This window comes from Ochotona curzoniae, unplaced genomic scaffold (assembly GCF_017591425.1).
Source record: "Ochotona curzoniae isolate NIBS_2020 unplaced genomic scaffold, NIBS_Ocur_1.0 contig_1135, whole genome shotgun sequence".
Taxonomy (NCBI): Eukaryota; Metazoa; Chordata; class Mammalia; order Lagomorpha; family Ochotonidae; genus Ochotona; species Ochotona curzoniae.
The window spans coordinates 21,513-36,682 of record NW_024464962.1 but is presented as its reverse complement, the minus strand read 5'-3'; the positions used below and the strand labels follow the sequence as shown (position 1 = coordinate 36,682).

General features: G+C 38.4%; 1 protein-coding gene across 1 annotated transcript in view; it reads right to left on the bottom strand.

Annotated features, from left to right (window-relative positions):
- Positions 1-15,170, bottom strand: part of LOC121166909 (potassium channel subfamily U member 1-like) — a gene marked incomplete at its 5' end in the record, with an annotated part of 80,834 nt that overhangs the window by 46,647 nt on the left and 19,017 nt on the right. The window contains 8 exon segments of the mRNA XM_040996248.1: positions 455-552; positions 691-780; positions 4,209-4,280; positions 4,599-4,711; positions 4,954-5,106; positions 5,487-5,556; positions 6,699-6,781; positions 8,289-8,394. Coding sequence (XP_040852182.1) covers positions 455-552; positions 691-780; positions 4,209-4,280; positions 4,599-4,711; positions 4,954-5,106; positions 5,487-5,556; positions 6,699-6,781; positions 8,289-8,394 — 785 coding nt within the window.

Genomic DNA, 15,170 nt, shown 5'->3' with positions numbered 1-15,170 from the left:
CAAGTAGAGAAAAATAAAGAAAACTGCATTCCCTCATCATGGCGTCAGAATGAGCAAACCTTTAACTTCTGATTCATGCAGGAAACAGGGTGCTCAAGGAATGATCATGAAGTGCCTTTCTTGTGGATAAGCCAGCAGTCAAATATAATTTGTGGGATAACAAAAAGCAAAAGGCAGAAAGCATGCTTGGGACTGAGTTGGCACTACTACGGTGCCTCTAACTTTCAATTACAATTCTGAATATCTTTGGGGGAATTAACTGGCATAGCCGTTTAGGAAATATAATGAAATAACTAGTAGTTCGTGCTAGCTCTGAATCACTGACTGTTGACTCTTGAAATGTCTGCCACATCTTAGCTCCGTTCATTTGGGCATTGTCTCTGAAGAGATGATGTTCTCTCTTTCCTTGATTAGGAAGCTAGACTAAGAACAGCCAGACATAATGTACAATTACCTGTGAGGTGAATCCAACTCTTATTTCTGCAGGCACATGGTACAATAAGTTCAGGATTAGTCAAATCACCGTGACAGCTCACACAGTAATGGAAGGCTCTGGACAAAGAAAAGCAAATCAAGAATGACTTATGTGAGACTTAACGGTGCAGACATGCAGTGCTGACTCAGTCTGCCTCCCATGAAGTTTTATTTGCTTTAGTGCTCCCTCCTCCCCACAAAGTAATCAGAAATTACCTTTTGACTTCTTTTGGAGATTCAGCAATAAAGAAGCCTAGTGTATTCTTACGCAGCCTAACTTGTGCAGGGGGATTTAGCATCAAACCACTGGAAATGAAAAATAAAAACACGCAGTAATTTCCCCCTTTGAAGTTCTGTGACAATAGTAGATATTTCATTCTATCATCACCTGTGGATTCTCTAGGTGGCTGAGTTAATAGAATTCAATCTCATTTTACTATCAGACATGGTGGGAAAATGTTCATCTACTTGTGTTTGATTCTTTGTTTGATTACTGCTGAATGTGTCAGAGACAGTCAGGTAACAACCTGGCTGCTCAGCTGCCTACACAGCTAAGAGGAGTGGCTGGTGGTTCCTGCCTGGATGGTGTCATGAGGTGGTCCAATCAATCCAGGTGAATCCTGCCTTAATAATTTAGGCTATCAAATGTCAAGTAATCCAAGACCATACTGTTCTCATTCTTATGGTCACATGCCTACTGCTTAGTAATAAGTTTTATCTAATTATCCAGATGAATTCCAAGTGTGTTTTGCTTACTATGTAGGGTTTGGAAATGTACATTTCTCCTGACATTGATATTGTTGATTTTTAAGCCTATTTTTTATTTCTGCATTAAGCATATTTTTTGTTCGTTTTCTTATGAATTCTGCGCTTGAAAAGGCAGTCCAATAAATTTCTATTCTTGTTTCTCTTTGATGTAGGTCTCTACTATAACTATGACTTTTTGCATGACCTACATTTCTCCTTGTTTATCAAAGTCTCCCCTTATTTCCTTCTGCTCACATTTCCATTGGGATGAGGCCTCATTTCCTTTTTTTTTTTTTTTTTGGCTTGTTTGTTTTTGTGCCTGATGACAGTACCTTCTAAAAGTCACTCCTTTTTATATTCACATTGGTGAGGTTTAGTCTTCATTTGGCAATTTTCCATTTGCTCTGATGTCAGGATACCCCAAAGTCATCTTCGAATGTTAATAAACCGTTACAGAAATAAAAGAGTTGGCACAATAAAAACCCTTCAGTCCTGGGCCAAAGAGCTGGAGGGGAATGAATGGCAGTGTTCAGGGACCTGGTTACCTACAGCAATGGATGGCATTTCTTGAGTGTTCATTGACTGGTGTGAATGAGTGCAATGCTTGTATTTTTCTTTGAAATGAAAAGGAGGGGGACCTTTTGACCCTTTAACTGTCTTCGGTTGGTGTTCACTAACCAGCAAGCATAGACTTTGTTGTGTTCTGCTTTGTCTTTTAGAAGGGTGTGGATTGTTCTCAGAACTTATGTTACAAATGTAGCTATGAGGATATTTGAGAGAAGATACAAAATTCTTTTGAGGATTATCTCAGATTGGTATTATTCCTCAGCAGTCTCCTTCAGACATCACAGCCAGCCTCTCTGAGAACTGGTTTGCCACCAGAACAAACTCAGAATGTTCTCCAGCTGAGGTCAGATTCAGCTGCTCCCCTTAGCGGGTGATGCATAATTGCCCAAGATCATTCTTCAGGTTCCTTCAGGACTTCTGTAAATCTTAGCCTATTAAAGTGGCTCTGAAAAAGGGAGATTATCAGATTTCTATCCATATATAGGGATTGTGGTTATTTTAGAAGCAATGTGCTCTGAAGCATGGCCCACAGAGATAGACTGAGTGTACAATGTATTGCTGCCCCTTGGGGATCTTGGGAACTCAAGAAACTCTGATGCTGCTGGGCCTCAGTTTCCTTCTCCACACAATTTGACTGGTGATTGTTACCATCTCGTAGTGCTGCTGTAGGCTTCAAGAGTCTGTGTACGTACAGTGCCTGGAACAGTCTTGTCCATGAAACAATCTTCTGAAAAACTGCTGCCAGTGTCTTTGAAAAATCAGTCTCTTAGAAAGGTGTGAGTCCTCAAAGGGAAACCAAAGCTAAAGCTATGTTCCAGCTGGCTCCCTTTGGTGACAGACAAGTGCCATGTGTGAACAGCACCAAGACCACTTGAATCAATGCAAAATTTAGTGGCTTAATAAATGTTCATTTTCTGGTCTATCATGTCTTAACAGTCACCTTAATACAATTTATAGAAATCTAGTGGCTTAACCCTGGGAAGATATAAACAAACATGTGACCCAGTAGTTTACATGCCAGTGAAAACCTGAATACATATCATAAAGACTTAAGAAGAAATTTCTGGGCTCCATTTTAGGAAATTTAGATCTTGTCAAGTTTGAAATGAATTTTTAGAAACTATGCATCTTTGAAAGTTTATAAATAAGTTCATTTAGAACCCCAGGATGATGATGGCAAAAGATGCTACTGAAATTTGAGCAAGATGTAAGTCAATCTGAGACCCAACCTGGCTAGCTTACAGCTGTAGGTCTACACTTTGCATACGACATATTTATAGAACAAAGTCCATTTGTGCAGATAACTATATGCATAGGTTTAGGCTGTGAGATATTCTTAAACATGGCAGAATTGTTAAACAGAATTTTACCAAGTAATACCCCTTGCTAGTGTCTCCTTAATGACTTTAAACAGTAATCTATTGACTTTTTTTTGCTATCCAGTTTTTTTCTAGATCTTCTGTATCCAAACAGGACTTTAATTCTTTCAATTTTTTCACATAAAATTATTCCTTCATGCTCTATCTAACATCTTACAATACTGCACACATTTTAATGGTTCTCTACAATTCTAGAGTTTCCAGGGATTCCAATTTTATAGCTGGAAAGGATTTTAGAGATTAATTTAATCAACTTCACTTAAGCCACAAGGCTGGCAAATCAGAATCAAAATCTGCATCAAACATGTTGATTCCAGTTTATAACTTGAGTTAGTTTTCTACTAAGGAACACAGATGAGCCAGTGTAATAACAGTCTTTCTTGCTCCCCATCACATTTGGGTCTCTACTTTTTCTTTTTTTCTTTCTTTTTTTTTTTTTCACTGCATCTTTTGTCTCTATAGAAGATCACTGTAGCTCATTCATATTCTTTTGTTATGTTTCCCACCTGGCTATGCAGATTCCCTCTGTCCTGGATTTTTTTTTTTTTTTTGGTATGACACAAGTTACCATTCTATGACTTATGGATTCTCTGGAAAGGCTAATGTCCCATTAAGATTGCCTCTTTCTTTTATTCACTCTATCAATGGCCGACTTGATCCAGTGGGCCAATAAAACCTCCAATCTGAACAATTATGCATCTTATCAGAGGCTATTCTATTTCCTAGCTTCCTTTCAAGGCTGAGATTTATAAGATCTAATTATATTGTTAAGAAGAACAGATCTGAAAAGATCATGAGAGAGAACCAGGCTGGGACCACCTGAACAAGGGCAAAGGCATAGTGCTTACCCATTGGAGCTACTACTGTTCCAACCCCAGTCTTAGAGACAGCACTCAGGGCACTACAGTGGTGGGAGCTTAGCAACCTGGAGGCTGACTCCCAGCACATGGCAATGAGCCCAGCTCTAATTGAATCTTTTGAACAGTCTTAATCATGTTCTCCTTAGAAAGTAACTGTAGACATGAGAAGCCTTAATGGTACCAGTAAACACCGTGAAAGGCAGATCTGTTTTCAATGGCTATCAGCATGAGGTTTAACTTCACAAAGCAGAGCCTAGGGAGTAAGACAAGAAAGTGTGAGAATTAGAGGAAGGATTAGGGAGCTTGGTTTATCAGCATTTGAGCGCAACAGAGAGGAAATACGAGTGTGAGCAGAAGAGCAAGGGTCTCCCACAGCAGGAATTGGCACTGGGACCGGAAACCACCTGAGGCAACTGACAGAAGTAAGGGTGCCACAAACACTCAAAGCTGTCCATGATTTTAACTTCAGGGTTTATAACAGAGGCTGGCCTAGGGTGAGGCCTTGATGACCGGTGTGGGATGGAAACAGTTGTGTGAAAGAATAAGGAGAAGATATTTGACTTTAACCTACCGGGAAACATCAGGGAAACTCATTCCAGCAAAATCATCAGATAGACGTTGAGTTAGAATTTTGTTCTTCAGTCCATCCAAGAATTGTTTTTCCCAGGTCTGTTTAGGAATAACCTGAAATATATAACCCAGGCATACATAGCACGTTCACATGGATCTGGGATTCTGTCATTCAAGAGGAAATTTATGTGACATGGTAAGCTAGTCTCCTTGACACTTCCACTAGAAGTCAAATCTCATTTATTGGGGGAAGAATGCTTGCCTTCAGGCATTTCATTAGCTTGTTTTTGTAAAGCTTGTCCTAAGATTGGGACGTGGGGTTAGAGACAAGGTTTGATGTCAATGTACAAGGTTACCTTTTTGTTTTGCTCAACAAATAGAGATGTTAGAAAGGTGCACAAGCCAGGCACCAAACAGCCTTGGGCAAGAAATCCAAGCTTTAATTCAGCAAAGCAGATTATATTATCTCCCATGCTCCAGTCCCAACTGGGAATTTTCGGCAGATAGACCTGTTTTGTAGGAGAAAGTAGTTCAATCATTCAGAGTACAGATTTCCCAAGGAAGCTTATTTGCATGGATGCTGTTTTCTTTCATTTAATTACTTGATACCACTATCCCTTACCATGGTTGGGATAATGTTTTGCCCAGGACAATGGAGGTGATAAGAACAAATGCAATGCTACAATTACAACATTAGGTCAAATGGCTTAGATTTCTAATTCTGTTCCCAATGTATCCACCAAGTGATTAACATTCTCAGTGAGGCTCCAAATTTCATGTCCAGTTGGCAGAAACTTTTTATTTGTAGATTCTTTACCTAGTAATCAGGTTCATGGCAATTTAAAGACTCAATGAGAAATGGACTGAAAATTCTCATATATCCTAATACCTTGTTATGAGACTGAAGAATCTGTATGATGATTCTGGTCTTAGGGTAGTAGTTCTTGACAGAGAGAACCCTGCACAAATAAAAAAATGTGCTCATCAGCAATACACATGAAGCCAAGTGTCTGTATTATTCAATTTAGAGTTCAATTGGAGTGTGGGTAAATCTAGGAAAACTTATCATATTACAAAGTTCATTGCTATGCTGGTTTCTAAAAATAGTCTGTTAAACAACATACTCAGTGGGGTGCTACTGGTTCAGTGACTTCCTAAACCAAATCACCTGAAAAAGTCAGCTATTGATATTCAAAAAGTAAAGGCCAGCTCTTGAAGAAGAGATAAACAGTTTCACACTTTCTAGATTTGTGCTGAAATGCAAATACAAGAATTACAGAAAACAATGGAGATTTTACTGTTTTATCTAACATCAACTAGGTCACAGGCTATGTAATTGAATTTTCTCATTTTAGAAATCAAGAAATAAGATCTATGCCAACTTTACTGTTTAGGCATGATATAATTTTTTAACTGTCTCTTGCTGCTTGCTGGATAATCCTCAGCTACATGAACTTGTGTTTTCCTAGGAACCAGAAGTTCATCTGGATTGGGTGTTGTGCTACCATCATCAAAACCATCATTAACTATCACTTTAAATCAAGTTACTGCTCAGAGATAGTTCACAACTGAGGTCATTGATACTAACTGTATTCATTGTGTCATACTGAACTTCACATGATATTTCATTGTACTGGTGAAAAATAATCTCAATAAATTTGTGCTAGTGAGAGTTCTCAATTGACACTTTTTTTGAGGAGGAGAGTACCTTAACTATATTCATTATCCTAGCCAAGCAGTAATCAGTTGTTGGTATGATTGATTTTTTTAGAATTCTGATAGTTTTGAGGCACCTCATGAAAGAAATGGACTTTAAAAAGTAATGCAAATCTTTCATGAATTTTTGAAGACACCTTGTACTAGCCTCATGAAACTTCTGAGTCATACATAAAGCATCATGTACACACTCCTTGCACTCTGCTTCGCACCTCTTTGGAGCTGTTTGCATAGTTGGTAGGAGATTAAGGCAAAAAAAAAAAGATGCGAAGTTGTGGAAAATGATGAACCCCATGTTGCAGCAGACAACATGCGCTGCACTTGATTCTGTTTCAGAGGAAGTAGAGTAAGCGATAACCCAGCCAACACAATGCCGAATCTTTACCTCATGATGTTGGAAGTATCTTCAGCATGCGAATCGCTGCACAGAGGGTTGGCTAGAATCAGGCATGCCTCTGCAGATTCCACCTGTGTTTCAAGATGAAACAGAAGCCATCTTGTTAATCACACGAAAAATGCACTAACATTCCTTTTGGGGATCTTGAATGGTTTCATCGCTGTATGGCCAACAAGAACAGGAATGCTTTGAGAAGCAGCTTTTACATTAATTCTTAGTCCAGTGAGGATTGCAGCTGATGGACCAGAGCACAGGTCCCTAAGGTAAGACGCAAGATTATTTTTTAGTGGGTCAAGTACCAAGTCACACTTTTCTTACTACCTATCACCCTCTTTAAATGGCAAATGATGAGCAATAAGAGCATTGGAATGAAACTGCCTGTATTTTCGCCTTTTGTAGGACATGGGAGCTGGTGCAGCCCCAAGGAAGTGGTCCTTCACATTTCTGGATTTTGACTCTGATAGTGCTAAGAGGCTATGGGTGGGTATTCCAGCACAAAGCAGTGAGAAAGAGAAAATCTGCTGAGTCTGTCATCTTCTGCTTCAGTTCTTCGTATTGGATCTCTAGGTCTCAACTTCCAACTAAAATCTCAGGGTTTATTGAGTCCTTAAAATTTAGAACATGACAGGAAGCTGGCTTAAACCTTCAACAAAAACTCTCTAGAGAGCATTGGCTTATCATTTTAATCTCCAACCTTGCTAGGATTTCTGCTATGTTCCCTCCGGTTTCTCCTAGTAGAAGCCACTTCAGCATGTTTTAGGAAGAGACATTGGGCAAAGCTGATGAGCTTTGCTGCTAAAAACTCTATTTGGGAGCAAGATCAAATACTCTTTTGCTTGCCAAAAATGTTTTCTATTTCTTACAGTGAGAAAACTACCCTATGTAAATAGAGAACTTGATAAAAGGAACAATGTATACATGTGTCAGAAGTATTGTGGTGTACTTGATAGTTATCATAGGAGGTTGGGAGTTTAATCCATAACTTTCTGAGAAGTTACTGAAGTGAAAGGGGTCAATACTCCCATCCTGCATACTCCCTCCCCCAATCAAAGAATCTAGAACAAGACCAGCAGGTGGAAGATATTCCTCTCTAATTCTCCAGCTCTCTGTATCTCTTGCCTTTCAAATAAAAGCAAAATTACATTTGTTAAAAAAGTCTTTCAAAAGAATCATAGATTTATCATTTTAGGTCTGTTTTTTAAAAAGATTTCTTTTTATTTTAAAGATGAATTTGCACAGAGAGAGACACAGAAAAGGTCTTCTATCTACTCGTTCACTTCCCAAAATGCCTATAGAGCCCAGAGCTTAGCTGATACGAAGCTGGAGATCATAAGTTTCTTCCAAGAATCCCACATGGTAGGGGGATTCAAGGCCTTTTTTAGAGCCACCCTCTACTATTTTCCCAGGCCATAAGCAAAGACTTGCACTGGCAGTACAACATCTGGGACACAAACCAGTGCTTACACAGAATGCCAGAGCCATAGGGCAGAGGATCAGCTTGCACTACCATCATATATGCCCCAATCTTAAGTCTTGTGGCCCAGAGAGACTGCATGGAGAATGACAACTAGGCCTTACCGCAACACGCTTCAAGTCCTTCCACTTCATGGCAGATCCACAGATAAAAGTTGTGTAGGCCAAATTACACTTAAATATGGTTTCCAGTTCGAAGGAAGGAGGGGTCCTGGCAAAGGAGTGCAGTGGTAAACATGTAAAAGAAAATGGTGTCTCTTATTCAGAGTTTCTATACTTCATTGGTGCAATGAGTAAGATGCTCTTAATGATGGAGCAAGGAATGAAGCCTCAGCCAGGCAGCTCACAGACAGAAAACAGAGCCAGTTCCCTTAGGCACATGCTGTTGGGTTTCAGTACATCAGCCCAATCTGTGCCAGGTACTGTACCACACCTTACCCTCTGCATTTCTCTCCACCCACCTAGCTCCCAGGCAGAAAAAGTCCACTGAGATTTGAAATGCCCCTGAAAAGCTGCCTCAGCTCCGCCTGCTCCCTCACCCCTCCAAATACCTCCAAATACTTGGAGACCTTTAAACTATCAACAGCCCAGTCTGTGGAAGGACTGGGTACCTGCCAAGTGTCTGCTCCAACTTGCATACTTGAAGTTGGCTATTGCTGCTGAATTTATTAATCTTTAATAAATTTGTCTAGAGTTCCTACTCCACCACCTTCTCTGTTTTGCATCTAATTTCAAACACTAAACAGTCCCTAATGACTACCATGCTTCAGGAAATATCTGTCCTCTCATACTAATCTAAAGAATTAGGCAATATTGATAACAATGACCCAATTCCATCCATACACATGTAATTGATGCATTATCAAATTTACACATACTAATGAAATGGATGCTAATTTAAAATCAAAAAGGAATTACTGTGAATGAAGAAGTTCACTAAATAATACAAATATTTGAATTAATTAAAAACATTACATTTTAAAGCAACAATGAATGGAATAAAAGAGCTTGCAACAATATTAACAAAAATGGGCACAACTAGAAGGAGAAATTCATGAATTGCCTACTGTGAAGAGAAACATCAATACATGTCTCCATTTTTAATACACTAAACAGAAGAAATCAGGAATTGGAACATATATTCATCATTTCATATGCAGAAATTCTTCAGTCAACATTAAAATATCAGGTCTTCTCAACAGCAAAGAGATGTTTACCAAGGTGATAATTAACTTAACCAAGAAGGAAAGCCTCAGCACACTACAAAAGATATTGTATACATCATCATTTTGAATACAACATAATAAAGTTAGAAGTTAATAACCAAGAGGTAACTAAAAATATTTCTCACATTTAGGAATGATAAAAGCTACATACTTAAAAATGTTGTAGACAAAGAAGAAATCAAAAATAATTCTTCCACTTACAATTTGGAAATAAATTACTTGGAAAATACTACATATATCTTTGGATATAATAACAACAGTGTTTGAGTGGAATTTATAGTTTTAGACAATAATATTTGAATAAAACCAAAGAAATAAGTTGAGTTCTGAATGTAGGGCAGTCTCACTGGAGTTAGGTGGTACCTCAATGTGGTTTTCATTTGTAACTCCCTGATGGCTAGGAAGCCTGAGCATCTTTTCATATGTCTGTTAGCCATTTGAATCTGCTCTTTTGCAAAATGTCTGTTTATTTCCTTTGCCCATATTTTAATAGTTTTTTTTTTTAAACTGTCCCTGTATTTCTGACACTCTTTGTAAATCCTGGATATTACTCCCCTATCATCTGTGTAGTGTGCAAACATTTTCTCCCATTCTCTTGGATTTTCTTCACTTTATTGATCATTTCCTTTGCTGTACAGAAGCTCCTTATTTGATGTAGTCCCATTTGTTCATTTTGGCTTTGTTTGCCTGTGCTTTTGGCATCTTTTTAAAGAAGTCTTGCACTGTTCCTATATCTTGGAGTGTGCCTACTCTGTTTCCCTTTAATAGTTTGATGGTTTCTGGGTGTAGATTTAGGTCCTTGATCCATTTTGAGCTGATTTTCGTATAATGTGACTGGTGTGAGTCTTGCTTCTTAATTCTGCCAGGTGCTATCCAGTTGTACCAACAGCATTTGTTGAAGAGACCAGGCGTTTTGCCTGGCTTGTTTTCAGTTTTCTTGTCAAAGAATAGTTGGCTACACATGTGCGGGCTCCCTTGTAGTGTTTCTATCCTGTTCCATTGATCTTCTCTGTTTCTCAGCCAGTACCAGACTGTTTTGAGAACCACTTCTCTCTATTATGTCTTGAGGTCTGGAATTGTGATTCGTCTAGCTTGATTTCTATTTTTCAGGATAGCTTTGGCTATTCGTGGTCTTTTGTGATTCCAGATGAACTTTTGTATCATCTTTTCTATTTCTAAGAAGGATGATGTTGGGATTTTGATTGGGATTGCATTAAATCTATATATTGCTTTTGGTAGTATGGTCACAACACCTGATGGCATGGATGTGGGGAGAAAGGTGTCTTCCTTCACTGCTGGTGGGAGTGTAGGCTAATACAACCACTGTGGAAATCAGTATGGAGAGTGCCTGGAGAATTGCAAATAAATCTGCCTTATGGGCCAGCTATCCCACTCCTAGAAATATACCCAAAAGAAATGAAAACTGTTTATGAGAAAGGTATCTGTACGCTTATATTTATCAGCAGCACAATCTATGATAGCAAAGTGATCAAAACAATCCAGATGCCCATCCAAAGAGGAGTGGTTAAAAAAACTGTGGTACAACTACTCCATTGAATGTTATTCAGCTATTGAGAAGAATGAAAGCATACTATTTACAAATAGGTGGTCCCAACTGGAGACTCTTATGCTCAGTGAAATGAGTCAATCACAAGAGAATAAATACCATATGTTCTCTCTATGATAAGGAAACCAGCATGGAATGTGTAACTTCAATCATCTGATCCATACTGTTTTTTTTTTTTCCTGCATCCCATGTGTTTTAACGTTTTTTATTTCAGGTTTTTTTTACCCAAATACTTTCTCTTTTCTTGTTGAATTCATTGCTGGCTCATGGATTACACAGTGGCATCATTTTTCCCAAGAGAATTTTGTATTTCCTTTTTTGTCACCCATGAGTTGGTTAGTCAATGGCATGTGTTTTCATGGTGCTGTAATTTGATGTTGTTGTTGTCACTGTTGCTGTTGAGGCTGTTGTTCTAACTCATACTAGTTGTTTACCTTATTTCATGGCTTCTCAATTATGAAAATGTATAATGATGGAGTCCTGGGGTCTAACATATCCAGATGTGGGGGTATAATGCAACATGCATTCCTGCTTCCAGACAAAAAAAAATTCCCAATGAAACTGTTGGACATGTGTAGACAATGGGATGCTGGACTGTCTGACTTCCTCTGTACCATCAATGTTGGGGTACACTTAAATAAAAAACTGAAGGAATTACGATTTCTTTGAAGGACTACACTACTGTAGGAAAATGGAGAAAATCTGATGAGGTGCAGAAGTTTGGGATAAAACCCAGTCTATACAAAATTATACTACATAATTCAAAAATTCAAAATTAAAAATAATATAAAAATGCAAAGAAATAAGCAGATGATAATAAAAACAGGGTATGAGAAAATGAAAAAGAGAAACAAAAGAACAGAAGTGATAAGAGGGCAAAACCTGGGTCCTTGCAAAATAACCTAATATTATAGGTAAACTTGTACTAAAACTGATGGAGAAAAAAATAAAGATAAAAAGGCTGTACACTGAATGAAGAGTGTCTTCCCTCTTTATTCAGGCATTTTAAAATCATTTGTACTATTTTCCATGATATAGTTTTGTAGGTATAGAGATTCCCCTCTTACTTCCCTTTTCTTTCTCCCTGTAGTCCCCTCCCACCATTTCTTCTCATATTATTATATGATAATGTTTATATAGAATACTATTATTGCATAATAATATGTGTATATATATCCATATATTCTATATATAATATGTACTATATTAGTTTAGTAAGTTATAAATTTAAAATTTTGCTATCTAAGTGCATTATAACATTGTAGGCTTGGGCAATGGTAGAAAAATCTATTATCTAATTGTCAAGGTATATTTAACAGTTTAGTTACACCAGCAAATGTGTGTACTACTATATATTTTCACTTCCTTGTATGCTAGTTTCTATCATATAGTTCCTCTATGAGAATATATTTATATACTTGTTCACCTATATATCTATTTGTTTTGAATTTTGCATGAATGCCATTTTATATTTGTCCTTTTGTGACTGGCTTATTTAAACATAATAGTCTCTAGTTGGGACCATTTTATTGGAAATAGAATTTCACTCTTTTTCATGGCCGACTGGTAGTTCATGGAGCAGATGTATGACAATTTCTTTATCCAATCCTCTTTTGACGGACGTTTGATTCTGTTTCTTGGTATTGTCAACAGCACTGTAGAGAATATGTGCCAATGCAAGTATCTCTTCAGCATATAAATTTCACACACTTTGGACCACAGTAGTGACATAGCTGAGTTATATGATTCTGTTTTAATTTTTTAGGAATTGCCATGCTAGATAAATTATCATAATAGATGCAATGATTTACATTCTGGCCCACACTACCAGCAGTTCGCATTTTCTGCATATCATCACTGAATTTTGTTATCCTTTGTCTTCTTGCTAGCTAGCTGCCATTCTAACTGAGATGAATAATAGCTTCTTTGTGATTTTTATTTGCATTTGTGGTTCCAGTTTTGTGATTCCTTTTGTTAATCATTTATTCATTAATCTGTAGAAATAAAAGACCAAACAAAATTTAGGGAACCACTAGTCCTGACGTGTTTAACAAGGTGGTGACAACCAAGACAGCAGGCAGTAAATGGTTTAATTTCCTCTTAGATTTATCGTTTATTTTACATGAAAATCAGAGTTTCAAGGAGGGAGAGGCAGAGACACAAAGAGAGATGTTCCATCTGCTTAATAACTCCTTAAATGGTCACAACAGCCAGTGCTGAGCCAGGAGTGAGGAGCCAAGCATTTCCTCCAGGTCTCCCACATGGGTGTAAGGACTCAAAGCCATCCTTTACTATTTTCCCAGGCAATGTGCAGGGTGTTGGAGTAGAAGTAGTGCAGTGAGGATCTGAATCAATGTCCATTTGAGATGCCAGCACCACAGTGGAAGATTACCTTGCTACACCACCGCACCAGCTCAAGTGGTTGATTTGCTTATATGGTAGTTCATTACTGCAGAAACTGAACATGGGAGCTTTCATACCTGTAAGGGCTGATCAAACTGATAACACTGTGACTAGTGCATATTTTATTGGTTAAAATGAGTCAAGAGTCAACAGAGTGGAGAAGAGTCATCATGTTGCTAGGATCTGTCTGTCAAACACATCCATCCCAGTCTTGTTCAAGGTACTTTCTCCCCTTGGAGTCTCACCTCTTTGGCATCAGCTGAAAATCCTAGATTTTGTTGGTGAAAATCCTGGATGGGGTGATAAGGCAACTGCTCTCCCTGTCTGAATCCCTTGGGTTGGGATAGGCTACATTCTCCTCCTCAGCATCCAGCAAACCCTGAAAGGCTAAAGGACAGGACAGCCAACACTGGAAGCAATTTGCACTCCAAATTGACAGGAGTAACAGCACTGAAGGCTTGTTGAAGGCATTACAATTATCTGTGAAGCTTATTTAGGCTCCTTTCACGACACACAACTCATTTCCCTGAACAGAATACCATATTTTGAGAATCTCGGGCTTCTGGAAAGGTCTTTGCGCATACTTGAAACCCTTTCACCTGACTGAGCATTCTAACTCGGCATCCTAAATCATACAAACGTGCAACACTTATCCTTACAGTTGTGTTCTCGACCGTGTCTGGGCCCCGAAGATCCTATCTTACTCATATTATAGGTTAGATTCGATTTTCCTGTGATTTCACGCTTTTTCTGTGAGTGGAGCCACATTCTAGGCTTTCAACATTTGAAGTTCTGCTTGAAAACCAAAGAATTTCTCCTTTTGGCTCAACTTTCTTATAGTATCTTGTCATCAATGATGACATTCTTTTGGGAAATTTTATTATCCACCTTCATAATTTCCTTGGTTATATTTTCTATGTCTCAGGTTGTTGCCACTGACAGTGCTACCAATATTCTGCTATGGTAACGTGAATAGCTTTCCTTTCAATTAACCATTTCTTCGCTGCATTTCCAGCCTTTGTCAACAGTCTCCTTCAAATTCCAGAGCCTGTATCCACTGCCATGTCATAGGAAAAGGTTACATGCTGAAATTTAGGTTGACATAACCACTTTTTGTATCAGGTGTCCATTTTAGTAAAGCAAACCATTCTACTGTTTATTAGCTTAAGCAACACAATCTTCCTACTTTTGTAGCTTGAATGGTGTCAGACATTTAATTTCTTCTGCTCAGTATAACATTGGCTAGGTGGGGCTGCGCATCTGAGGGCTTGACTGAGACCTAGAATATCCAAAATGACTGCACATGTGACTGCTGTTGCAGGTGGGTGAGCTGATCGGTGGTTGGACATTCTCTCCATGATGGCTCAGGATACTGTGTGAAAGTTGAAAACACCCTCCTCTGAAGGGCTAGTCTGGATGTGGCAAACTGAGCCTCTACATCCTCTTTATCAACACAAGTCACTGCAAGGCAAGACTCAAGGAGAGTGGTAGCATGATTACACAGCAGAAAAAGGAAATGCTAGCAGTTGTATTTATTAAAGGAAAATCAGCTGCAGAGTCAAAGGGTAATGACTATATAAAAGGGAATGGAGCAGAATAATGAGATAGAAGAAAGTCAAGGATACCTATTTAGACAAGATGGATGGGAAGGTCTCTGGGGGTATTAAACGATGGGAATAGATCTAGGAACCAAAAGCACAAACCAACGAGAAGGGATTTTTGTTTGTTTGTTTTTTCCCAGTAATCCACAGGAGACACGGTTTAACTAAATGGGATCATCATAGTGGGAAA